Genomic DNA, 27,455 nt, shown 5'->3' with positions numbered 1-27,455 from the left:
ATTGTTTACCTACGTTTGCCGTTAGGGGCGCTGTTCCAACTGCATACAAAATTGGGTTAACTTTTACGCTATCGAGAACGTTAAAAAACTCGCACTAAGCACACTGATAAGTGTCTGTATTTCGATTAGCAGATGCAGCTTTTTGAGTTCGGAACACCCGCGCAATTAGGCCTGCCACATTGTTGAGATTATTACCATATTTTTTATGCTTTTGTGCAGACTTTTAACTTGTTATAAAATAACAAAATATTCTCACTTTTTTTACAAATTGTACTATCAACTCAGTACCACAGTTTTAAATTCATACAGTTAGGAAATAATTGCGCATGCGTAGACTAACGGAGGGGCGGATCGTAGTTCCCAATCGCCTATAGTTTGCGCATTTAAACACTCACGGCAAAGGCGGCAATGGACGTCGCAAGAATCGTTTTTAAATTCTTTGAAATGATGCATACTTGTTCCGTGTCCGGACGTGCTTCGACAGCAAAATACAACAAGTATTTAAGGAATTATTTCAGACAGGAATATCGTATAATTGTTGGAAATAAAATTTTAATTCACCGAGAGGCTGAAATTGCTAGATTTTTCAATTTGTAGACTGATGGCCTAAATGTTTTGTTCGGCACTTGTACACGTACAAATTTATCTTTTCCACACCGAAAATAAAATTCACACCATATTTCTCATTATTATTTCTTAAAAAGTTTCTTAATTATTGGAGACAATCGAAAGTATATGTGTAATGTGTAGATTAATTCATAAAATAATCTTGCATTGCACCTATACCTAAATCCATACATTTGTGTTGTGGGAGTTAGTGGAGTTCTTAGCAGATTTTTCTGGCAGAGACAGTAAACATTATTAACATTGCCATATTACATATTTATGTAAAAAGAGGTAAATTAACATTAAAAACCAAAATAATCAAGCCAAAAATATAACATCATCATTTACCATCTATTACTCTTTATGGGCATTAGTTAGGTTTTTGCATATCTATAATTTTATTATTTGTATGAATTTTTTACTTTGGCTTGTTTACTTGTGTTTGGCTTAATTAAAATAAATAAAACTGTTATATGTAAATATTTTATTACTCAAGAATAGGAGATTATAATTTTTATATAGGCTTAATCTTGAAATGTAGCCCAATTAAAGAGAATACTAGACATTTAAGGTCTTGAACTAAATAATAAAACCCACGAAGACCCTCAGGGTCGCGGGATTGATTCACGTCAACCAAAGATCCAGTCTTAGAAGTAGTGAAAGAAATATGCTCTTCTCCAATAACAATTTCTAATTCCTGAAAATTAATAAAAATAGTGTTTAGTACAGCATTAATGTTTACGTCTTAATATAATTTGTATAAATTAAAGTTCAAATAATAAATTATAAATAATGCTATTTAAATTTATTAAAAAAATAATAATTTACATTTTGAGAAGAATCAGAAAGGAATTTCGGAGATTTTTCAACTATTTCCACGAATTATTGGAAGAACATTGCAAATTTGTAAAATATTCTAAATAATCATTCAATGATCTACATGTCTAAACAAGCTTCCATTATAGTTCAGCTATTAGCAAATTTAATGTTAAGAATGTGGGATCAAGTGTGTGGGCCACCTAGGGGGTTTGAAGGAAGTTAATGTGACGTTTCCTACAATGTTATTTATTATAATAACAGCATATGCATAAATTTTAAAGCAAATGCATCACTCAAAGCAAAATCAAGATTAAGAAGAAGAAGACTTAAAAAGACATAGATGAGCATGAGTGTGCTGTGGCCAAGCAGTAATCTACAAAGACCCATGCTGTAACAGATTGCCTTCAACTTCCATCAATCAAGAGACTAAGTATTATAATTACTGGTGGTAGCATACTGTATGGCCATGAACTAAGTTAGCGCCAACATTCAGCATAATTCTACTATGAAGCAATTATAGATTTAAATTGACAGAGTGGGTCAGTAATTACAAAATATAATGTTATATGGTACAGGGCAGTAAAGCTAAAGATGGTATTAGAATGTCCTTAAATGAAACTTTTGGCAGGTCATATTACAAATCAGTCCTAATTAAAACATTTAAAATCCAAAAACTCTTTGGTTGATTTAACTTTGTTCAGGGCTAGTACTTTGAAAATACCAAATACTTTTAGCAAATCTTCGCTATGTGAACCAGAAAACTAAAATGAAAATCCAAGATGATGAATAACTTCTATGTAGGCATTTAATATTTCATTTGAGTCGTCTATTATCAAAGGTGGCAATCTGTGCATTTGGACAAAAAATTTTTATTGATATGTCAATACAGATTGATTTGAATATAATCGTATCCTTCAAAGAATACGGTTCAAAACCTGCATTAAATAAAGGTTAATAGTTAACCTGTTATTTATCTAAGATGTCGTTCCGAAGAGTTTTGTCACTGCCAATGGAATACAAAGTCAATAATTCGTTTTTCTGATTTACCAATCATTGTCCAAAAGTCAGATTGCCGGCTTTGATAATAGTCGACTCATTTAGTGTTGATTTTCCTCAAATTAGATTTAGGATAGGATTGTTCATAGTTCATCAACTTGGTTGTTTCATAAAGAATAAAGTAAAAAACTTAGTTTTACTTTGCATTTCCGTGTTAAATTTGTCTTTAAATAAAATACACACATATAATTAAAAATCAATGTTTTAGGTTAGAATAAATTTAACTTTTTGAAATGATAAATTTTTTCAGGAAATTTGGAAAACCTTATTATATTTGTTAGTTGTGGAATTTTAACATACCTGCCTACCAACCCTATCAGGTTGTGGCCACAGGCGATCATCTTCATGCATGATTTCGGAATCAATTATGATTCTTTTTAATTCGTCCATTACACAAGGGTGAACATAGGCTTCTTTACGTATCATTGTATCGTTTTTATAGTTGGAATTATTGGCATAACGCAGTTTCCCGTCAGGCCGGAATTCAAATTCGAGAAATTCGTGGCCAAACTTTCCCTTGTGTCCAACATAATATCGTATGTAAAAATCCGTAGACATTTTGCACAGAGTTTTAAATTTATCCTCGAGAACTTCCACTTTAGCGGCTATACTGATACACTAAAAGAAAATTACTCAATGATGAGAAAACCCTCAAACGCAAATTATCAGTTAAATTAATTTCAGAATTAAACTTCAGATTACACTCGCGTGTTTAATTCAATGTAGAGTATTGTAGAGTGGTGTTTGTTTGTTTGATTTATGGAAGGTTCATACTTAAATTAAGTGTATAATCTATGGTTCATACTTCCAGTTGTCCGATTAGGAAGACAAAGAGAACATTGCCTAAACAGCGTAGCATTTTGCAAAAAGATAAAGAGGAAAAATTACGAAGATTACGGAATGAAGTTGAATGAAATCAAACGTGAAATAAAATAAGATGAGATGATATCGAGGAGTGAAAGGCTGTTTGGTTAATGTGATAATTTTCCAACTTTACCCGAGAGCCGTTGAAAGTTTAAAATTTGGAAAAAATATCAAAACACAAAAACTTATTCAGCTGTACGAATGAGATATACTTAATTGAAGTTCAATAAAAAACTTCGAACGAATAATTAGCAATTCGTAGGTAACTAATTAATTAAACGGACTATAATATTAAAATAAAATAAAAATTCCTCGCGTTCCAGCCAAAAATCCTTTCGCATATTAAATAGTACCAAAAGCCTTGATACTCGTATGATAGCACTGCTGTAGAGTATTTTTTGTTTATTATTTTTTTTGTTAAATCTTTCTGTCTAGTCGTCATTTACAATTTTTTTTTATTGCCCTTGTAGGCAGACGAGCATACGGCCCACCTAATGGTAAGTGGTTACCGTCGCCCATCGAGTTCAGCAATGCCAGGGGCAGAGCCAAGCCGCTGCCTACCGTTGAGTACTCTCCACAAGCCTCGTTTGTAGAAGGACATGTCATAGCGCTCGGGAAACACCGTGGAGGGGAGCTCATTCCATAGCCGGATGGTATGTGGCAAAAAAGACCTCTGGAAACGCACTGTGGATGACCGCAGTGGCTCCAGGTAGTATGGATGAACTCTGCTCCGGTGGCGGGCGGTGCGATGGTAAAAACGAGATGTCGGTATCATCTCGAACAATTCCTCAGAGCACTCCCCATGGAACATTTTTTTTTTTTTATTGCCTTTGTAGGCAGACGATCATACGGCCCACCTGATGGTAAGTGGTCACCGTCGCTCATGGACGTCAGCACTGCCAGGGGCAGAGCCAAGCCGCTGCCTACCATAAACGGTACGGCATACATACGGTACAAAATACAGAGGGAATCGAAGTCTCTCCGCAGACCCAGAGGTTCCAAACGATCCGTGAGAATGGGACTGTCGACAATCCGAACGGCCCTCTTCTGTATGGAGTCAAATGGAAGAAGCTGGTATTTGGGAGCCCCGGCCCAGAGATGCGAGCAGTACTACACGCGAGGCCGGACTTGTCTATACTAATAATATTATAAAGAGGAAAGATTTGTTTGTTTGTTTGTTTCGAATAGGCTCCGACACTACTGGACCGATTTGAAAAATTCTTTTTCCATTAGAAGCCGACATTGTCCCTGATGAACATAGGCTACTTTTTTTTAAATTTTTTTTATTTTATTTTTTTGGTTTCATGTGTGTTTTAATGTTTCCGAAGCGAAGCGAGGGCGGGTCGCTAGTGCATTATAAAGCAAAAGCCTTTGTCCAGGCGTGAAGTACGGCTTCGCTCTGTTGAGGACTCCCAACATTTTGGACGCCAACTTGGCTTTGCCTTCCAAATGACTCCGAAATTGGACATCACTCGAAAAGTCGACCCCTAGTATCCCTATCCTCTCGGAAGGTTGCAGGGATACTCCTTGGAATTGCGGCGCCATGACAAAGGGATCCTTCTTCGCAGTGAACGCGCAAACTTGTGTCTTCAACGGGTTAAATTGAACCAAGTTCATTTTACCCCATTCGGAGACTTGCTCCAGAGAGTTCTCCACTTCAGACACAAGTTTTGATCGTCTCTCTTGCACCACGCACCGAGAGAGACTCTGATGGCCGATATATCGCGCATCCCCCGTGCTGTCATCCGCATAGCAATGCATGCCATCAATAGACAGCATGTTCTATACTTATACTAATACTAATAATATTATAAAGAGGAAAGATTTGTTTGTTTGTTTGTATTGAATAGGCTCCGAAACTACTGAACGGATTTGAAAAATACTTTCACTGTTTGGAAGCTCCACTATTCCCGAGTGACACAGGCTATAATCTTTTTTGAAAAAAAATTGGGATTCTTACTAAAGCTCCAATAATGTAACCGAAGGTGTAAAAAATTACTTAAAATAGTCTTTACATCGTGTGCCCTGCGAAAACTATTGATGATAGAATAAAATAATGCACTACGACTTTGTAGAACATATTATTATTTACAAAAAGTGTCGCGACAACATATATCTAACTATTATATTTATGCCGCAATAACTGTTCTTTTATTTAAAAAAATAAAACAGCGTCATATATCATTGTTAAAGACTCGAGCGGAGCCGGAGCGGGCCGCTAGTCATTGATATACAGGATGAAAAGCGTGGGGGAGAGCACCGAACCTTGTGGAACGCCAGCGTTAATGGTCATGGTATCAGAACAGTCACCGTCTACAACGACCGTGATGCTCCGCCCATCCAAAAAGCTAGCGGTCCACTTGCAGAGACCCTCGGGGATTCCGTAAGATGGTAGCTTCGACAGAAGTGCTCTATGCCAGACCCTGTCGAAGGCCTTCGCGATATCAAGGCTCACAACAGAGCCTCGCCCTTGTTCACCAAGGCTTCAGCCCACCTGTGAGTAAGGTATACAAAGAAGATCGCCAGCTGAGCGACCGTGGCGGAAACCGTACTGTCGGTCACTGATCAGCTGGCGATCTTCAAGATACTTCAGGAGTTGTATATTTATTATTCGCTCTTTCACCTTGGAAAGCAAGGAAGTTATCGCGATAGGCCTTTCAGATGAGTTATTATGAAATTGAAACAACTTGTACAGTACGTAACAATTAACACTTCCACCTGTTCAATAATAATCTAACTTTAGAGTAGATCAAGTGGTAGTATTAATTTCAGTTTATGCGATTGAGATGCATGATTCATTATTAAGTCGCAAATGTATTGGATAGTTAGAAAATTATTCTGTTTCTGTATGATTGCACGCGTTCTTTGTTAATTTACTTCTTTTTTGTACAGGTGAAAATAACCGGTTCCCGGACCCGGTATGTAGGAGTTGAACCTCACCAAATACTCCTGCCGTTTACAGCCGGCGCTCGACTCCAGTCGGGGCCATTGAGACGGCGGGACAGGGTTGACGCAGAGTATATTACATCCATCCCGCCGTCTCCCAGACGCCGAACCGGCGGACACCAGTGACACGACCACCGGTTCCCTCGGTCGGCGGACGTCTAATTAGCTATCAGGTTTTATATGGAATCTTGGTGTGGCTCATCATTAATTATGTAGAATAAAAGAATTGTTATTAGAATTCGAATACACAGCATAGTTAGGATTTAGAAGCAAAAGTGGCATATATAGCGCAAAATTAACGACGTCTGTCTGTGAAGTTAGACATTTTTTAAGCGAGCATATGAAAAGTCTTCAACTTAAAACGCATACTGCTTTATTTTAATAAGATGAATGTCCGCCATCATCTATTTGAAAATTGACATCATTTTTGGAATCACCATTTCATAGAATAAATACCTTAGTATAGACTTCAATTTGTTCATGGCGGCTGCTCCGATATCATGATCGTTCTACGTTTCTACCTTTTTCAATCTACATACCAATGACAGTGTATCGATAGCATCACCACTTCGATAAAGCGGCACGACACGAGAACCCTCTCATCGTGGCCGCCGGTAACTACATTCCCGATCCTGCGGAAAGAATGGAAAGCAGTCGACGTCGCCCAAAATACGTCATCTCGGATCCTTCCGATCCACTAACGGTGCTTTTAGGTACCTCAAGCACCGGTCACCGTTCTCGTCGAACCCGTCGCTTGCGACGAAAGGCTCGACGAGTAAATTAACCCTCAGACACAGCCCACTGAGTTTCTCGCCGGATCTTCTCAGTGGGTCGCGTTTCCGATCCGGTGGTAGATTCTGCGAAGCACGGCTCTTGCTAGGGTTCGTGTTAGCAACGTCGTCAGGCTTGAGCCCCGTGAGCTCACCTACTAGTTAAGGTTACGCTGGAATAGCCTCTCAAGGCTACCAGCTTAGGTAGGAAAAAAAAAAGATAGCATCAAATGCTGCTTTAGGATGATAGAATAATCTCGCGTACCTTCGGTGCCAATAACATGCTTAACAACATTGGACATCAAGACGTAAGGTCTCTCAGGTGTCTCAGGAATGGGACACAAGTGTAGTTGTGAACAACAAATAAATCAAATAATGCTATTTTTTAAATACTATTTTTAGTTCTTTAAACTCTTTTCTTTACACCAATATTTACAGCAGATGGAATCTAAAATCATTTGAAAACATACTTTTTCTTTAAATTAATTCATAACATTTTGGATTTTGTAACAATACTCTTAATAACCACAGCTCACTAGTACGACTTTTAATTAGAATATTCGTAAGCGACCTCGACTTATTTAAGCTATTTCTATTAGTTACTTCCATTTTCATCTATATTCCAAACTGGATACTTAATTTTTATTCATGTTGTATGAGTATTGTGCATTAGCACAGATATAGGTACGTAGGAGCACCCTATGTCTACCGTGGGACAGTCATGCGATATGCGGATATTCATTAATTAGTCATGCATTTCGTATTGAATGTTTCGGCGAGATGTCTAACAGTAAAATCGTAACTTCGATGTCGTGACTCAATAAGGGTGCCATTAACTTTATTGTGATATAGGTATATGGGCGGTACTCTACATAACATGGTATTAAAAAGCTCGACTTTCAAGAGGCTGAGAAGGCGAGATGCAGCGGGGCCTCATAGGACAGTCTACCTGCAGAAATTAGCCTACAATTATTCAATATTGCAAATCGCTGCCTTTTTTACAATTGTTTTGTCCCGATATAATTATTTCGTTAACAGGTTAGGCATGTATTTATTTACATAAATTTAAATTGGTACCGTCCGAATATGAACCGAATGAAACTACACAATAATTGCACGAATCGACAGATACGAGTACACCGTGTGTATTATCTATTACGAATAGTCGATATAATTTATAACGGTCTTTATTGAATTTATTATACCAATATGAACCTTATACATATGTCTTATAAATTATATCGTGCGAACGTTCGCGTGCCTGTAGCTATAGAGGGCATTCACCGAAAGTTCGGGGTCTTAAAACGTTAATTAAACTCGAGGATTAGCCTAGAGATGATACGCGGGTTGTGGTCAGCGAAGCGCAAGGCGCTACGACAGATCACAACCGTGGACACGATGCGCCGTAGTGGACGCGCGTTGTCCTGCGCCGCCGCAGGCCTGTTCTGCAACTTGTTATACGCGTGTATCAAGTTAACTGAGAGCGCTGATTATGGAGTTCCCATAGAAATAAAGCTATGGGATACCGGACGCACACCTCTGGCACATATGGTAGATGTTACAAATGAGTTCGGTTTAAAAGTACTGGCAGAACATAATTTTCTGAACGAGAATAACATTGCGTTTTCGCCATACGGATTAATGGGCATTCTGGTAGCCTTGTACGAAGGAGTCGATGGTGAGTCTTCATATCAACTGCAACGAGCGATACAGCTTCCGTGGAACCGAAAAATCATGAGAGTCGGGTTTCGAGACATTCACCGAACATTAAAAGTGAGTATTTACTCATTACAATTAACTTTAAGCCATAATTTTTTTTTACTAATTCTCTTCCAAATTTTTTTTGGAATTTGTGAGAAGAAATGAACTGAAGTTATTATATATTATTAATTTAATAGGATCGATATTCAGGTATTACATTTCTATTAGGGATAACTGTTTAAAAATACTCAATTGTCTTTATTTATATGAAGGGTTTTATACCCAAGAAACTTGAAAAAGGGGTTAAACTTTCCCCATCTCTGCATATTTGAAATACATTCGCTAATAATGCATTGCGTGTTGTCATTGACGTCGCTGCAGTTTCAATGTTTATATATTTTGATTACAATTAATTGAAAAAAAATTGGAACTAACTACATAAGGTTTTAAGTTTTTATTTACACTTTTTTTTTATTTTGCCTTTATCTACAGATCCTAGTCTTAAAACGAAATGATAGGGCATTGAACGCAGTAAATTGTTTCGAGTCAGTTGATCTGTAACTAAAGCGATTGATAATTGGTAGGAACTACAGTAACAGCATTACCAACTGGTGTTGGTCACAATGACATAACTTCCGCCTTCAGCGGAGTATATAACTGTTTGTATGGAAACCCTTATTTTTTATGGTGAAAGAACGTGTGGTTTTTGACTGACTCGGTGGTGCTGGAGTTAGCACCGCTAAGTGCTGAGCCGAGTCGTGGGTTCGATTCCCACAACGGGCAAACATCCGTAAGATTACAGTTTGTTAACTCTGTGCCTTGGTGTTTAATAACTATATATTTTTTTATTTCTTTATTTGTGTTAATTGTGTTAAGTGGTTACTGGAGCCCATAGACATCTAAAACGTAAATGCGCCACCCACCTTGAGATATAAGTTCTAAGGTCTCAGTATAGTTACAACGGCTGCCCCACCCTTCAAACCAAAACGCATTACTGCTTCATGGCAGAAATAGGCAGGATGGTGGTCCCTACCCGTGCGGTCCCACAAGAGGTCCTACCACCAGTAATATTTGTATATATTTAGCTGTAGTAAAGTATATCTTTGGATTATAGTATAGTTCCCTATACTATCCTTGTTTCGGGCTAGATCACTATAATTTGTTCCAAGTTATTATTACTATATAACTAGTACCCGTCCATAAACAATTGTAAAATAACATATTTGGTTTCAATTCCAGACTTATTTCGTTCCCGAAGAGGGTTTTTTGGCAGGTCTAGCATTAAATAATGAAAACGTTACATTCAATGAAAACTTTAAAAAAATACTACGTTTTTACGGCTTCGATTTGGATAATGATCAGCTTCCTGCCCTTCCTAATCAAACAAATAAGACTATGAATGAAACTACACCAAAATCCAGCACAATTGCTACGTCACAAGCAGATGAGGGTGATGTGTCTACAGGAAAAACAGTTACAACAGAAAATACACGGGAAGAAACAACACCCGCGACATCTAGAGATACTACAGCAAATCCTAACGCCGAAACAATTAATACCATAGCAACAACGACTGCTATTCCATCTTCGGCACCGAATTTTGAAAGCACTACGGTTGGTATAAGTACCACAACACTTCAAGATGTCATTAAACCACTAATATCTTCAACGGAAACTACAACACAAATCGTGACAACTACTAATGCTGTGACTACTTCTACGAACCCAACAGATTCAACGACTAACGAAAACTTATTGATCACCACAGCGAATCCTTCAAGTACGGATATTGACGAGGAAACGATAGCTCAGCAGACATCCCAAGCGACAGTGGCTTTAACACAAACCGAAAACAATGAAATCGATGGTACGGCGGCTATGACTTCAAGTACAGTGGATTTGAACTTTACAGAAAGCACAACTTCTGTATCTACCACTGAAATACAGACCGATAGTGTCACATTTACAACATCAACAGACAAACCACTAGTTACTCTCTCTGATACGGCAACTAGTTCTGATATGACTACAGCTGCAAATGGTTCCTCGTTGGAAACACTTGAAAGGCGAAAGAAATCCATTGTTGATTTTATTTTCACGAACCCTCCTTACGTCGATGATTATCTAATGTATAGGTCTTTTGATATACCTGCCGAGCCCCCAAAACCTACGTTCGATGAGCAAATGTTTTTGGCTAATGGATTAAAAAGCGTCCAGGTTAGTGGTTTAATTTTTGTTCTACAAAATACGTCAATTCTTGTTGCCTTGTTAATAAACGTGTTGGAACATTGGAATAACGTCTTTTGTAATATATAATATTATAAATGTCAGCTTCAAATTCGATCGTAGAAGGCCACTCCTACGATCGGCCTACTGTAACGCAGTAGTAATTAAGTTTTATGTATTACACATATAAAAAAAGATGTCTCAAGGTGGGCTATCATGTTTGTGGGCAACGCTAATCACCACTCGATCGGCTATGGGTTCTTTCGCCCCGCTTTATTATAAAAAACGTACACTGCGTTTATTAATAATCGTTATGGTTACAAGCATTTTCTAACCTGTTGCATCTGTGCGATTGTATCTTTTAGGTTACATACATGCATTACGACACTATATTAGAGCACGCATATCTGCCTCATCTAGAGGCTTCAGCTCTTCGGCTCCCATTAGACAGCGAACGATATTATCTCCTGGTTGTGTTGCCAGCCAGAGGGAGCGCCGCAGAATTAGGAAGATTGCTGGCACGTATGGCTCGTGAATCTGACTTGTCCGATATTTATGCGGCACTGCGTCCTAGGCGAGTTAAGGGAATAGTACCTAGTTTTACGGTAAAAGGCCACGTGACCCTCACTACAGACTTACAAAAGGTTAGTATGATGTAGTTAAAAATACATTTCTTATTACAATTTACAATTTTAGGCAGCGACTTGACCGTGCCCCTGACATTGCTGACGTCCATGAGCGATGGTAATCATTTACCATCAAGTGGGCCGTATGTTCATCAGCATAAAAAAGCAACAAATATTAAAAAAAGTAGTTCACTTACTTCACATTACGTAGAATGTCAGGAAAGCTAAGAAAATTATACCAACTGCATTGTACGAGCTTGATTCTACGACCTCTGGCCTAAAGGGCTTAATGCCTGCGTCAGGTGCGTCTAAGTTACACGAAACTCATTTTCGAAATACACTACGAAAACATTTGATTGGTAACAGGTGAAAAACCCTTCTTGCGCCACGAAAACCAATATTCAATGATTCCTTATTCATCATTGACTTACGATTACACAGTAGAAACAAATGATTGTCATTGAATCAATTCTTATGAGTATTATTTCAACCTAATTTTAACTCTAATTAAATAAATTGCACATATTTAACTTTGATCTATAAAGATTACAATGTGAACAATTACATTCTAAAACCCACTTTAATTATCATAGCTATCTTTCCACAAATCTAATGATGAATGAATGCATAAGCATTGTGGAGATTTTTATTTAGGATGTCCCCAATCCATTTAGATAAGTTTGTACAAATTTAATGATCGCAATATGGTTGCATCAGGGGATTCACGGGGTAAGACATGCCTACTATAACGTAAATTATAATTTTAACTTTTTTTATAAAGGTAATATTTTGAAAAATTATGTTGTAAACATGTGAAAGTCTGTAATTCTTTGGAGGGATTGGAAGTATGTATTCCGAAAATGTTTTTTTAGATATTATTCTCATTTCATTTTGATGAAAATAATTGCTGTTTCGGCAACAGTGGAACTTCATCTGTTTGTTTAATAAATCACTTTTGATATAATATTTATATAATAGTTATTACAATATTTATATAATAGGTCTTATTGTATTTAATTCAGGTATTACGTATTGAGGTAGGTATTAATAAAGATAATTTTGTGTTTTTACAGCTCGGAATACGAGATGTGTTTGAACCCAGACAGAGAGATTTCACACTAATGACTCGACAGTCTGGTGTTTACGTTCGAAGTATTGAACAAGCCGTTTCTGTGGCCATTCGAAAATACCGCCCTGACGATCAAAAAAAAAATCGTAAGTCAACTTAATCTCGTTTTAAGGCTTAGTGGTTGGGATTGGTATCCTCTTCGTTACGGTTGTAACGTGTTAATTATGCCCGGGCGATGGGGTCACTCGCAAGCGTGAGTTCGGTCATCGCAGTCATGGGCCAGTGCGTTCGCCGGAAAATCCTTGAGCGACTTTGACGCGCTCCGAAAGTTTACAAAATTGATTTACACAATTAAATTAGGTACCTAATTGACAACCATAGAGGACATATATAATCAGATAACGTTTATGTTTAACCGAACCTGTACCTGTGTTCGTTTTTGAAACTGTAGGTACTATTAGTATATATATATTAATATTATGGTGTTTATTGTACCAGTTATAGTTGTTAACGCTTTACAACTCGACCACATGTGTAATTTTAACACCGTAATTGCGATGGTTGTTCTTATTTTCCGGTGCTCGAGTCGGGATAATTGTAGCCAAAAGAGTGCAAAACTGAGAGCGGGAGGTGGCGAAAGCGGCTTCATTCATTGTCTCGAGTCCCGAGCGAGTGTATAATCTATGCCGAGCGACTCTGTGGCGTAACGCGGCGACACGCGCATTTGCTTCCATTGATGCGCACATCGTTATCGAATATCTACTCTCACGAGCAATTAGGGGAAATCATTCGCTGCAATGACATTGCTGCGACCTAATGCCTAATCGCAACATGAAAATGATTTGCAGATAAACCCCCGGTTTTCATTAAATAAAACGAGTATGGAAAAATTGCCATATGATTGTTTCCTGTTGCTACAGTTGGGTTATTTTGTTTACTTTTGTTTCATACCGAAGCGTTTTCATGTCAAGGACGTTTTTAAATATTTTTAATTTTATATTTGAAGCTATACATGGCTACAAGACTGTATGAAATGCAAGGCCCAACTCACTAGTCTATTTGCCGGTTTACTGAAGGATTTCGGTGACTCCAAGCACATTGTCCTATTAGTCAACTAATAAACTTGTTTTTTTTTATATTACTTTCAAAAGCTAGCGAGCATATAGCGCACCTGATGGTGAGTGGTCACCACCCCTTATGGCAATCGGTAATATCAAAGGCAAAGCGAAACTGCTGAGAGCACCCTTTTTAAAGGGTGCGGATATTTCATAAGCGGACATTTCCTAGCACAAAAAAACACCATAGAAGATCATAGCTGTATGGTACATTCAGTCAAAAAAGTATCGGGAATGAACGATTTGTTGATAGTTCCAAGCCACAGATAGCCCCCAACTTGGGGTTCCGAGCTCTTTTTTTTTTGTCGTAACGCAGTGGTGCCATCTATTAGCGGTCCTTATCTCAAACTTGAATATCATCTCGAATTATTTCTTTGAGCGCTCATTAAGCCCAGCTTCCTGTTGTAGTCATAATCATTCTATCAACACTTATTTTTAGTATAGCAGCAACAAACTGCACAGTGGTGTCTCCGGTTTTTTTAAAACGTTTGAAGCCAGGTGGTTTGTTAGCTCGATCAGTGTGCTTAGTGCGAGTTTCTTAACGTTCTCGATAGCGTAAAAGTTAGCTCATATTTGTATGGAATGGGATCGTTTGCCGTTATGCCGGCCACTGACACGGCCACTTTCGTACAATGTACGAATATTTGCGCGCATGTGAAGGGTCGTCAAACATTCATTCGCAAACCTAGCGGCTGTGCAACGCGGTGTAACACCGGTCACTCACATGCGCACGAATACGCAAACCCGCAAGTGTAGGACGACATTTGCGAATGATTATGCAAAGCTTTCGCTGCATTAGTGGTTTTCCAAGCTGTGTCGGTTTTTAACAGACATCAAAGCGCGCGAACCGCGAACCTTCGCGTAGTCTCCCACACATTCGTTTGCCCAGTTGCGCCGACGATTGCAAAGGTAACGGACGTATCGCCATTTTCATATTTTCATAGTTCGTGACCTCTACTGTGTAGCGTATCTTCATCAAAAGAAATCCCATAAAAACAGCATGGCTGTTAATGATGTCTGGGAAAGAATTCAAAGCTCTTTTTCTCTTCAATGTTCTATTGACGAATTAAAAAGGAGGAGAAATTTGTGAGACATTCGTAAACAAGTGTAGGAGGAAGCGCAAACGGGTTCGCAAATTGAGTATGCGAACCCATTTGCACAGCTGCTAAGTTTGAGAATGAATGTTTGACGGCCCTTCACATGCGCGCAATCATTCGTACAATGTACGAATATTTGCCCGCATGTGAGTGGCCGGCATTAGAGGCACTGTTCCAATTGCATACAAAATTGGCTTAACTTTTACGCTATCGAGAACGTTAAGAAACTCGCGCTAAGCACACAGCATCGTTTAAAAGTATAATATAATAAAAAAGTTTGTACATATGTAACAAGATAAAAAAATTAACTTTTTACCAAACATCCTCCGCGATAAACTTTAGTTCGCGGACAGCTACAATTGCGCTTGTCATCGAAATAATCAGCTTTAGCTCTCTTTGCCTTTTTTATTGCTTAGATGGATGGACAAGCTCACAGCCCACCTGTTGTTAAGTGGTTACTGGAGCCCATAGACATCTACAACGTAACTGCGCCACCCACCTTGAGATATAAGTTCTAAGGTCTCCAGTATAGTTACAACGGCTCCCCCGCTCTTCAAACCGAAACGCATTACTGCTTCACGGCAGAAATAGGAAGGTGGTGGTACCTACCCATGCGGACTTACAAGAGATCCTACCACCATTGCCTTGCCTATGATAATTTTCTTCTTATCGATTCCTATACTCGGTAAAGGCGTTTATTTAATTATTTCTTTAATTTCGTTTACAGGATACGTCACAAATCACGAGCCGGTTCACTTTTTTGCAACATACCCGTTCCTATATTTCGTTATGGACGCAAGTATCCATGTATCTCTGATGTCCGGAAAGATGGTAGATCCACTCAATTCTAGAATATTATAATATTCTTGTCTATACATTATAATTTCATTGATTTTGTTATTAAGTAATTTGCACAAGCCAAGCTTGTATTTTATGTACATAATTTATATTGGTTTTCAGTTTCTATTAAAATTAAGTTGTTCTTTGTTACAATATTATGTTCAATGACTGTGGAGGTGTTTCGCTTTTTACAAAATAAAAATACACATCCAAAAATCTAAACTCTTGTTTCATTTGAAACTTACAAATCAGTAAGAGGTGAATTCTGAATTTGAATAGAACACACTTACTTCCTTCTCGGTCATTTATTTTAACCCTGTTACATAAAACGTATGTAAAAAGTTCCTCCTGACCTGCTCATAGAAAATATTGTGGGCACTAAGCCCAGTGTAATTTAATCCACTGAGTTCCTCACTGGGTCCGGATTCCGATCCAGTGGTAGACTCAGCGAAGCCCTGCTATTACTAGATCTAGTGTTCGCAATTTATTTCAGGCTGGGCAACGTGAGCACACCTATCCAGTGAAGTTAGTAGGTACTTACTTAAAATTACTAGAATTGGTAGACAAAAGTAAAACTACGAGTATAACTAATTACTCCTTTTTTATTGTACGCTAGCTGACCCGGCAGACTTCGTAGTGCCTCAATCGATAAATAAAATACCTAAACTTTTGTATAAAATAAACATAAAACAAACAAAAGGAATCCGTCCGACGGGGGACACATCAAAGGGAAAACAAAATTGTTATTTTTAGTTAATTCCGAGCATTTTCATACCTATCTACCTTTTAAAGCTTCTCTGGACTTCCACAAATAATTCAATACCAATATTAAACAAATCAGCCCAGCCGTTCTCGAGTTTTAGCGAGACTAACGAACAGCAATTCATTTTTATATATATAGATAGATAGATTACTGAGCGCTAGGTTATACCTAGTCAAGTCATAAATTCTGTCACATGTTTAATGTAAAATAATTGAAACAAGTTTAATCATTATGTAACCATTCATATACCAAAATGAACTTAACAAAACATAGATTCTTATGACACTAAAGTTTATTCAAAATGACCTCCGTGATTTGAATACAGGCCTTCAATCTGCGCGGCCAGTCGTCTATCGCAGCACGGACGAGGTCCATGTCAATATCGGCGGCTGCCTTAATCAAGGATGTCTTGAGTGACTCCAAATTGGGATGAGGCTTTGAGCACGCCTTTTCCTCCAAGTGTTGCCATATCTTGTAATCTAACGGATTCAAATCTGGACCGGAGGAGGGCCAGTCGTCGTGCCGGATGAAGTCGATTTCACGCGCCGCCAGCCAGTCTTGTGTGCTCTTCGCTCTATGAGCTGGCGCCGAATCTTGTTGGAATACCCAGTGCCTGTTATTGAACATGGTATGAGAAACAGGTTCCATAAGGTTCGTCAGGACTGTATTTTGATACACAACTGCATTCGTTTTTACACCTTTCTCACAAAAATGTACCTCTGTTAAGCCCCAATAAGAAACTCCCATCCATACCATGAGCGAGGATGGAAAATGACCTCGTTGGACACGCGGAATAGGGTTGCTCGCTTCTTCACTACTGTGTGCGTACACCTTATCACTTTGTTTGTTGTAGCTCTCTTCTACGGTAAAAAATTTTTCATCCGAAAAAAGAATTTCCCGATATTTTTTACGATATTAAGCGTACCGCTTCAACAAAGCGCGGCATCTCTTCAGTCTCAGGTCCATTAGACGAGCATTCAAACGATGTCCTGTTTTTCTTCGATATGCCCGAAGCCCTAAGTCTTCATTTAACACCCTTTTCACCGTGGTTCTGCTTAACCCCATCTGAAGGGCCAACAGTTTCTGCTTACGTTTGGGATTTCTTTGAATTCGCGCCTTCACAGCTTTTATCACTGCTGGAGTCCTAGCAGACCGAGGGCGACCACTTCTTGACCTGTCATCTACACTAGAGTCTTCATTGTATCGTTTGATGGTACGATAAACGAATCTTTTGGTTATATTAAAGTTTTTCAGTATGTTAAAAATTTGAATTGGCGCGTCACCGCAACGTTGCAACGCAATAACTGCAACACGGTCTTCTTTAAGCGTCCACTCCATATTTAAAAAATGAGTAAAATTCTAAAAGTATACATTTTTATTTTCATGAACAATTCGAAATTCGAATTCAATAAACTTTTTTGTGGCCAGCATTCTAAAAGAAAAGTTTTTACTGTGTGACAATACTTATGACCTGACTAGTTATATAAATAGGTATATAGATTAGCGCCTTTCTTAAACGTCTAAATCGTTAATGAATAACTATATTAAAAAGTGAATAGGACCCGTGTTGAGCCAGACTTTTTACACTAGATGGGTAAACGCACTGAACACCCATCTACAATGAAGTTATCGAAACCATTTGAAAACATAAAGCAGGTCAAAGTATCAATTATATGAACTGCGTCTGCTACGGTCTATAAAATGCTTTGTAGACTGCTCCACCCTTCAAAATCAGAACGCATTTCTCAGGAAAAATAGGCAAAATGTAGATATCCATTAGGGCTCATAATTCCGCATCCGTAACGAGCGCTTAGCATGAGCTGACTCAGATTATCACGTGGGAAAAGAAAAACAAATTGGTGGCATAAAACAAGGAAAAGAAAGAAAAAAGGTATGGATTTTTAATGTTTATTTAAGATTACACATATTACTTCGCCCTCTTAGACTTGATCTTTCTTAGATAGAACTCGAGTTCTTTGCCTTCTAAGATGTAACCATCGGCGCGACCACACTGACCTGGGCGACTCGCCACGCAAGCTGAAAACAATAAAGAACTCATTAAAAAGAGCACATAGGTATGAATTGAATTTTAGGTTGCACACGGTTTACCAAATCAGAGTAACTATGACAAAGTGCATCATATGGCTACTGGATTGTTCCCAAAACGGTAACAGTCACTAAATGCAACCTCAAATCTTATTTTTCATCATTTGTTTTAATTTTTTATTTATTTTTTTAATACTCCACATGCTGATATAATTAGTATTCTAGTTCAAATACGATGATTAGGAAACAACTTATAAATTACCCAGCAAACGCCCCGTGTGGAATTGCTCTTCTAGAGCACCCTCAACCTTAGCAAGACGTTGCCTTGCCAAGTATTTTCTTGCTGTCTTTTGACTTCTCTTCTTGTTGATAATAGCTTCCTCAGCCTCAGTCTAAATGAAAAACATTTTTTTTTTACTTTTTAAGGAAAAGTTAAATTGAATATGAAAATGTAATTTCAGAGCTTGCTTGAATCATTTTGAATTCAATCATTTGACACGCAAAAATTCTTCATCATTTTGAAAAATACACATGTTTCGGACAAAACTAATGAGAATATTTCAGCAAGAGGGTAATATACCGCTGGGGAGTCTGATAATATAGTTGGTTATTTCTACATAAATAAGCTTTTCTTGTAAATGTATTTGGTGTCATTTATTTTTTTGCAAGATTTCTTCAAACACTAAGATAGCTACTGGTATAGCATAATAAATAAGTTCACCAAATGTTTTAGTTTAAATATAAACACACATTTCTTTCATTACCATTTCTCTTTTAATTGAAATTTAGTTCTTAATTTATGTTAATTTGAAGAGGTGAAACACTACTAAATAAATTATACTTATAAATACTACTACTACGATCTATGAATCCTACTAAATATTATTTGTATTATGAAAGAAAATCATGCATGATCTAATGTCCAAGAATTCGTATTTTAATCTTAATTCCATAGCCCTTCCATTCCTCTTCTTAATACATTGTAATTACTAATTTACAACTTTTAGTACCTAAAATCTAGTATCAATAATCACTAGAAAACATAACAAGAGTGACACTTACCAGTTTCGCTCCCTTCTTCCTCCCAAGAGGCAATGTATAATGCGACTCATACCACTGCCTGAATGGAGTTGCATCTACTACAACAATTGCATTCTTGACAAGGGTCTTTGTACGCACCAATTCATTGTTAGATGCATTATACACAACATCAATGATACGGGTTTTGCGAGTTGAACCTGAAAGGGTAAACCAATCTATTAGATTGTTCATGTAATTTTTATGTGAACAAATTAAAGTGAGATGCTTGTATTAAAGGTATAATAAATTAAGGCAAGGATCTTCTATACTAATATTATAAAGAGGAAAGATTTGTTTGTTTGTTTGTTTCGAATAGGCTCCGAAACTACTGGACCGATTTGAAAGAAAATTCTTTTTCCATTAGAAGCCGACATTGTCCCTGATGAACATAGGCTACTTTTTTTAATTTTTTTTTGTTTTTTTGTTTCATGTGTGTTTTAATGTTTCCGAAGCGAAGCGAGGGCGGGTCGCTAGTAAGTAATAAATTAGTGCTTTACGAGAACTGAATTCATATGCCCACATAGGTCGATTCTACATAATAACACTTACACAAATTTTAATGACATTGGAATTTTTGGCAACACAATATTTGGATACAGAAGTGGATTTATATCACACCAATATTCTTCAATGTTTACTGTTTTAAGAACTTCTCATATTAAAATGCATTTTTGCTGTGATAGTGCATTAAGTAAGTTAAATGCTCATAAATTTACTGTAAGCCATATTAAGTGAAGTCTTAACTTTTTCTAATTGACAAATAAATTAAAAGGTCGACAGACTCACATTCCGATCCCCAAGAGAAGTTACCGGTGTCCAGACGCAGCGCACGGTACTTAGTATTTCCACCACGTGAACGAACGGAGTGGATACGCTGAGGACCGAGCTGAAAAGGTGAAAAAAATAAAATGAAACCGCGAAGTGCAAGGCTTCTCTTATTTATTCAACGACGTCAACTGTTCCAAAGTTATAGTAGGGGTCTAATTGTAGTATCTACTTAGGTTATGTTCTTACCCTGGTGTTTGCAGCGGGACGCCCTAACTCATACTTCCTCTTCTTGCGTATGGGCGCACGTTTCCCACCGGTGGCCCTTCGCTTATGCCAGTGATCCCGACTAATACCTGAACACAGCACATTGTTATTAATTATTAGCACATCACAACCCGACCGAATCAAATAACACAGTTTTGTACTGGTAAGCAAAAAATATAAACATAATTCACTCTCGGATCTCAAACACAGTTGTTTTAAGAAGCGTTTCTATAAATTATTAACACTATTACGAAGATTTCATTAGATTTATTAAATTATTTTATGGGTAAATCAACTCACCCATCTTAGTTGGGTCAAAAAAGAAAACACAGACTATTGAAGTGTTGCCAGGCTCTAAGAAAATATCTCTCCCAAAAATTTAAAAATCACTATAAATCCAGAATTTAAGCTGTTCATAAAATGTAGAAAGATTTTTTGTCTCTTAAAGTAGTTTTTTTATTTTATTTTTTATGGTAATTAATACAATATAAAACTGTCTTCATTACTAATAACAAATTTCGTTGATATTCTCACCAATCATAACATATAAAATTAAAAAAATAATCCGTTTATTTCTACAATAAAATTGGTGATTATTGAAATAAAAAGCTTAGAATTTCCACGGGGTCCATTCGTGTGCTTAGGTTAGGGCCACATCTGGGAGATGACCCCTCAGTTAACGCTTTAGGTGGGCAGCGACTTGGTTGTATCCAAGAGCAAAGATGATCATACACCTTTAAGTGGACAATAAGCTCGTCGTTGGCTTACAATGGTCAAAAATAGTCCACGACTAGTCACTTTACTTTGTTTGTTCAGCTATTACAGACTTTTTGAAACCTAATATTTTCAAGAATAGTCTATGTTATGTCGATGAGCTTTTAATGATAACCGTATGCACTGATAAAATATAGGTCGTCGTTCTCGTCGAAGCCGTCGCATGCATGTTAGGGCGAAGGTGAAATAGACTTTAAGGCTATCAGTATAGGTAGGATAAAGAAATATGAATAGAGATGTGAATTTTGGTAATCGCGACTCAATATTAACACCAGGCAAAAAAGTCAGTGGGTTGTATCTGTGAGTTAGCTTGCACGACGGACTCTTCGTCATAATTATTTGATAAGTTCGCTGAGTACGGTAACCGTACTTGTAATGCCTAAAAGCAATGAGAATGGATCGGAAAGATCCAAAATGATAGGTTTAGAGCAAGAATGGCTGTTTGTGACCCCGTCGTTCGGGTTGGGTATGTAATCTAAGGCGGACACCGACTTTTTCAAAGAATTAACTCTAGAACTCCATGAGTAAATCTATGTGGATTATGCCAAGAGTAACGTAGAGGACCAGAGAGTACTATCGCGGCATTCTCGGACACGAAATTGAAATAATAACGTCTAAACTTGGCCCTAAGCTTTTGTCTTTGGTAGGTCCCTACCATTATACATTTATAACATTCGTTAAGGTAGCTATATTCTATATATAAGTAACTATATACATAACTATACGGTTAAATGTAAGGCAACTTGAAAAATAATATTACCAAAATACTATTTAAATGAGTAAAAGACATATATAATTTTAACAAGGAATAAATACATTTGATTTCAAATCCATAGCTGTGGTTAGCAATATGTAATAAGGACAGGAAGGATAATACAATTAAATTATAGAAATTCGCCTTATAAAAATACTGAATATTATAACGTTACAATGAAAACATGTATACTATTAATTGACGGACGATCCCAAAAATGATTTAGCCTATCTATATACATACCTATTCTTTCTTAAATGTCACACAATATGGGCTCAGTGAATTTAGCCCTCTTTTTTTGATTTTCGGATTTTTTTTATTTTTAATTATTTGTTAGTCGTTTGTTTGTTAATGTTCGAATGTAAAAATTGTTTGTTTGTCTTTTATTTATTTATAATTAATTAAACAAATGATCACCGTTAAGTTGGCTCCCTTTACTAAATATCTTTACTTTTATCGCTCAGATTAAGTAATTTTGATCAATTATCGTTTGTTCGATGACTATTGGTGATTGTTCGATCATAAAAATAATTAAATTCCCAATTATTAATTATTTTATATCTAATAAGCAAACCACACCTCACGCCACCTTTTTTGATTTTCGGATTTTTTTTTTATTTTTTATTATTTGTTCGTTATGTTCCAATGTAAAAACTGTTTGTTCGTCTTTTATTTATTTATAATTAATTAAAAAAATGATCACTTTTCAGTCGCCCCCTCTTACTAGTTATCTTTATTTTTATCGCTTGTGTTAATTAATTTTGATCAATTATTGTTTGTTCGACAACTATTGGTGATTGATCGATTATAAAAACAATTAAATTAAAAAAACGAAGCCTTGTATAATATACCTAGTCTTGCCATAAATACTGAAAAAACACAAACAAAGGAAAAAAATATATATTGCAAATAACATTTATTACTTTTACAGTGTGTTAGTTTAATACATAATAATAAACAATTTAAAGTATAAAAAGCTTATTCGAACTGGTTTCCATTGGATACAATACAGTCCTTTAAACGTTGAGGCCAGTTATCAATAGAAGCACGCACTCTTTCCATGGTAAAATTTTTCACTGCCAATCGTGCGGATTGTTTTAGGGACTCCAAATTATCATGGCGTTTAGAGCAAGCCGTACTCTCTAAAACTGACCATAAATCATAATCCAGCGGATTAAGATCGGGACTAGACGACGGCCAGCCTTCAGCTCTGAAGAAGTCCGAAACGTTCGTTTCCAACCAAGACTGCGTAGAACGAGCTTTACGACCTGGCGTCGAGTCTTGCTGGAAAGACCGTTCTTGATTATTGAACATGGTGTTGTTAAGGGACTTCACTACCTTCTCAAGATTGGTATCTTGATACACTTGTGCCAATGTTTTGATACCTTTTTCACAAAAGTATGACTCAGTCACTCCTTCATAGCTAATACCCCACCAAACCATCACTGAAGTCGGATAGTGCCCACGTTGCACTCTGTCGACTAATTGGGAAGCTTCCTTAGAGCTTTGAGCATAAATACGATCATTTTGTTTGTTAAAATGTTGCTCAATTGTAAAAAAATTCTCATCCGTAAACAAAAATTTTCTATGACCTCCCTTTGCGTACCGCTTCAGTAGTTGTTTCGATTTTACCACCCTGTTCTCTTTTAAATTATCAGTTAAGAAATGACCAGTACGTCTCTTATAGGCTGCAAGTCCTAAGTCATCTTTTAAAATACGCGACATGGTTCTAGGTGCTATCTCCATCTTCGGAGATAATTTTTTTTGCTTTCGGAGAGGATTTCTTCGAATTCTTTCCCTTACTGCTTTGACCACCTTTTTCGTACGATCACTACGTGGACGGCCAGATCTTTTTCTGGCACAAACAGAGGAGGTCTCATTGCACATATTAATAGCCCGGTACACAAACATTTTACTAATACCAAGTGTATGGAGAGTTTTAAAAATTGCATTTGGCTCCATACCTACTTCGTGTAATGCAATCACAACGATTCGGTTCTCTTTATCACCCCACTCCATTATAATATCGCAAAATATTGTACAATGTATTGGCGCCAAAATGAAAAAACCCAATGAGCAATCATATAAAAATGACAGATTCCAAATTCAAATGTAATACCGTAAAATGGGGTAAATAGGGACAAAATCGAACTTCAGATTGAATTTTAACATAGTTCCAATTAAATAGTCACTGCTCAACCAAAGAAGTAAGTTGAGTCTTGAACGTACCTAGGTGATAAAAACCGTTACATTATTTTAATTATTCAATTTAAAGAAATAATCGGAAAAATAATGGCCATCCCAATTTACCCCGCATTCGGGGTAAATTGACACGGGTAAGGGTTAAATTGGGATATTTGTAAGGGTTGTCAGTTCGCGGTACTACGATATATAGGTAGGTAGGTAGGTGCCATACAATTATTTATATGGACCGAAATGATGAATACAATCCATAATTTAAGCACAATACACAACATAGTGTAAATTAAGCTGGTTTCTATTCCGAAGCGATGTGACGTGAATGATAATCAACAATACAATGATCAAAAAAAGTATGTGCATGTTATACTTTAAAAAATTATTATTTAATTTCTTAAAAATCACAACTCTGAAACAAAATCATAAAATAGAATAAAAAATAGAAAACAAAAGGACTGGAAATGCAATAATACAATTTTATTTAATCAACATTTTTAAAATAATCTTTGAGCGAGAGTAAGATATCAGGTGAATAAGATAAAAAAGCAGATTTATCTGATTACTGCCTATAATAACAAAAATAAAAAAAATTCTTTCTAAGCTAAATAACTAAACTCAATTAATTCACTCACTCATAATTGGAACCTAGATATCTCGGATTTTTAATTAATGTTACATTTAAAATCTGAGGCCTGTTTTTATTTTTATGTGCGTTGTGAATGTTAAAAAAATCATGATTCGACGCGTGAATAGATTCTGAAATAACAAAAGTTTTGATTCGTTTGAGTTCTTTTTAATTTTTAATTTTATTTTATTGCTATAAAGGACATACGACCGGGCAGATATTACAAGGTAAATGTCGCGAAAAAATGTAATTATATATATACTTTTCTTTTACCTATAGTACTTACATAAACTAACTGATAAACACATTAACCTTCTTTACATCACGCAATTGAGTGATAGTATAGGCTAAAAAATCTATTATAAGATATCAGTGACAACCCTAACAATCCATCCCTATTTTGTCTTTTGGTGTTCCAATTTTGTGTTTTCTCGTCCCTAATTTTTCCAGTCTCGTTCCAAATTACCCTACATACGTCCCAATTTTCCCCAAAAAGAAAGGAAAAATTATACATTTTTTATTTTGTCGAAATATTGTATTTAAAATAAGAATATTGCAACTTACCGTTTGTTGTGGTATTTCCAGGTATATTAAAAACTTATATAAACTGTGATCTTATTGAAAAAACAACGATAATATTACTTTTTTTAAAAGTTCTGTAAGCTGTTTTAAAACGCACTTTTCAACCACTATTTTCAATTTAATTTGACGAATTTTTGGGACCAACTTAACTCATATTTAGTAATTCCATAGTTAACTCGGTTTTTCTTCTATACATTGATAAATATTAACATAAACAAAATTAGGTAGATTCCGTGCTACAGGTACTTTGAGAATCTTCCGCAGGTTTGTCCCAATTTACCCCAGGATCCCAATTTACCCCATGTCATGGTATTTTGTTTATTATGTATTTATGGCCAGACTAAGTATATAAATCAAAATACTTTTCGATAATAATAATTAGGTTAGTATAGACGTAAATATTTTTTTTTTAAATAAAATCCTGTTTATTGAGTATATATATCATCGATATATTACCACTGGAATGAATTGTGATATGATGGTAATATATCGATGATATATATATTAAGTTTATTCTTCCATATTAAATGAATTTCTACTAAATGTCCCTGCAATATATTTCTTGAACTTATAAAATAATTAGCGTTTCAACAAAAACAGATTTTGTGTGCATTACATTTACATTTTTTGAACTACGTAATGAATTTAGGAATTATTAAATTTATTATAAAATACAAGTATCATAACTATCTCCTATTGCGTGGTAATGAATAGTATCATTTTAACACGAAAGTTGTACTAAAATATTCTTAAAATAATTAAAAATCACTGAAATTTCTGTGTGCTTGTTAATATTCAATATCATTAAAAATAGCTGAATCTATTAAAACCGCGCTAATCGTACATTAACGACTAATTGGCCGTCTTCACTGACTTTTTTTATTGAAGTATTGTTGAAGTTTGTTGAAGTTTTCAATATTTTTTTGATCTACATAAGAAATAATTAGACAGTACTTGTTAACAAAACGCTAGTAAATACGGCCATTGCCAGCTGACTGACAAAACCGGCGCGTGCGCAATGTAGTAGGAGTGGGTAATATCGGTTTTGCCGCGTATCGAATCGTATCTATATATCGAGGATCAATATCGGATATTGAATCTATATATTTTCTGAATCTATATATTGATGGATGCTAGTAGATTTTCTCGATTCATGATATTTGAGATTTGAAACGATACGCTGATATAATATCATAGTAGATATAGATTTAAGTCAACGTTATACGGTTGGTTTTCTGATATCAATTTATAATATGATCTTAAAGTAATAAAAAGAACATGAAAATAAAAATATCAAAAAAACTTTCCTTCATGCTTTTACCAGGCTTAGGACTGGCTACATTATTTTCAGTTTTTAGTATTTTGTATCTTAATTTAAAATTACAAAATATACCAAAAGAGTGTAGATTTCAAAAGTTTAATACAAACACAAGAAATAAACTCAATTATTTGGATTCAACTAAAAATAGAAAAATGTGTACTTTAAAAATCAAACACAAAAAACTTTTAAGTATTTATAAACACTTGTCCAAAAATTCTAGTTCAAGGTCAAAGCGCGTGAAATTAAATTCAACGATGCAAATAGGCTATACTGCATTCAAGTTAGGGTCGAAAGTTGAAACTTCTTTTCTTAATTGTATCCTGCTGATACGCTAAGAATAATCTACAGACATATGGACTTAAATATAAGGTTTACAATTGTGTGCATAATGCCTGTTTCTGTTTCATTCATCACATGATATCCCTATCGTGCGCTCACTCACTCTGGCCGATTCGATACGAACCAAACGAATATTGCTGATATTAACGAATCGGTACGATATGCCGATGGGCATCACATCGAGCAATATCGTGTATCGGCTGAT

The 27,455-nt window shown here is 36.2% G+C and overlaps 3 protein-coding genes across 3 annotated transcripts; 1 reads left to right on the top strand and 2 right to left on the bottom strand.

The window, feature by feature from the left end:
* Positions 1 to 1,075: 1,075 nt before the first annotated feature.
* On the bottom strand, positions 1,076 to 3,230 carry mago (mago, exon junction complex subunit). The gene is made up of 2 exons (XM_028184172.2): positions 2,782 to 3,230; positions 1,076 to 1,303 (listed from the first exon to the last, which is right to left on the bottom strand). Exons 1-2 carry the CDS (start codon positions 3,037 to 3,039, stop codon positions 1,121 to 1,123), a joined length of 441 nt encoding a protein of 146 aa, XP_028039973.1. The 5' UTR covers positions 3,040 to 3,230; the 3' UTR covers positions 1,076 to 1,120.
* A 4,349-nt stretch (positions 3,231 to 7,579) lies between these two features.
* serpin-34 (serine protease inhibitor 34) lies at positions 7,580 to 15,957 on the top strand. The gene is made up of 5 exons (XM_028184038.2): positions 7,580 to 8,834; positions 10,002 to 10,979; positions 11,354 to 11,632; positions 12,688 to 12,829; positions 15,623 to 15,957. Exons 1-5 carry the CDS (start codon positions 8,397 to 8,399, stop codon positions 15,754 to 15,756), a joined length of 1,971 nt encoding a protein of 656 aa, XP_028039839.2. The 5' UTR covers positions 7,580 to 8,396; the 3' UTR covers positions 15,757 to 15,957.
* A 2,435-nt stretch (positions 15,958 to 18,392) lies between these two features.
* RpS8 (ribosomal protein S8) lies at positions 18,393 to 21,076 on the bottom strand. The gene is made up of 6 exons (XM_028184127.2): positions 20,957 to 21,076; positions 20,639 to 20,745; positions 20,411 to 20,510; positions 19,607 to 19,782; positions 18,807 to 18,936; positions 18,393 to 18,535 (listed from the first exon to the last, which is right to left on the bottom strand). The coding sequence occupies exons 1-6, from the start codon at positions 20,958 to 20,960 to the stop codon at positions 18,426 to 18,428; spliced, it is 627 nt and encodes a 208-aa protein (XP_028039928.1). The 5' UTR covers positions 20,961 to 21,076; the 3' UTR covers positions 18,393 to 18,425.
* Between the last annotated feature and the right edge of the window lie 6,379 nt (positions 21,077 to 27,455).

The sequence above is a fragment of the Bombyx mandarina genome, chromosome 15 (assembly GCF_030267445.1).
Source record: "Bombyx mandarina strain Sakado chromosome 15, ASM3026744v2".
Taxonomy (NCBI): domain Eukaryota; kingdom Metazoa; phylum Arthropoda; class Insecta; order Lepidoptera; family Bombycidae; genus Bombyx; species Bombyx mandarina.
Note: the sequence above shows the minus strand (reverse complement) of the source record. Positions and strands in the feature narration are given on the sequence as shown.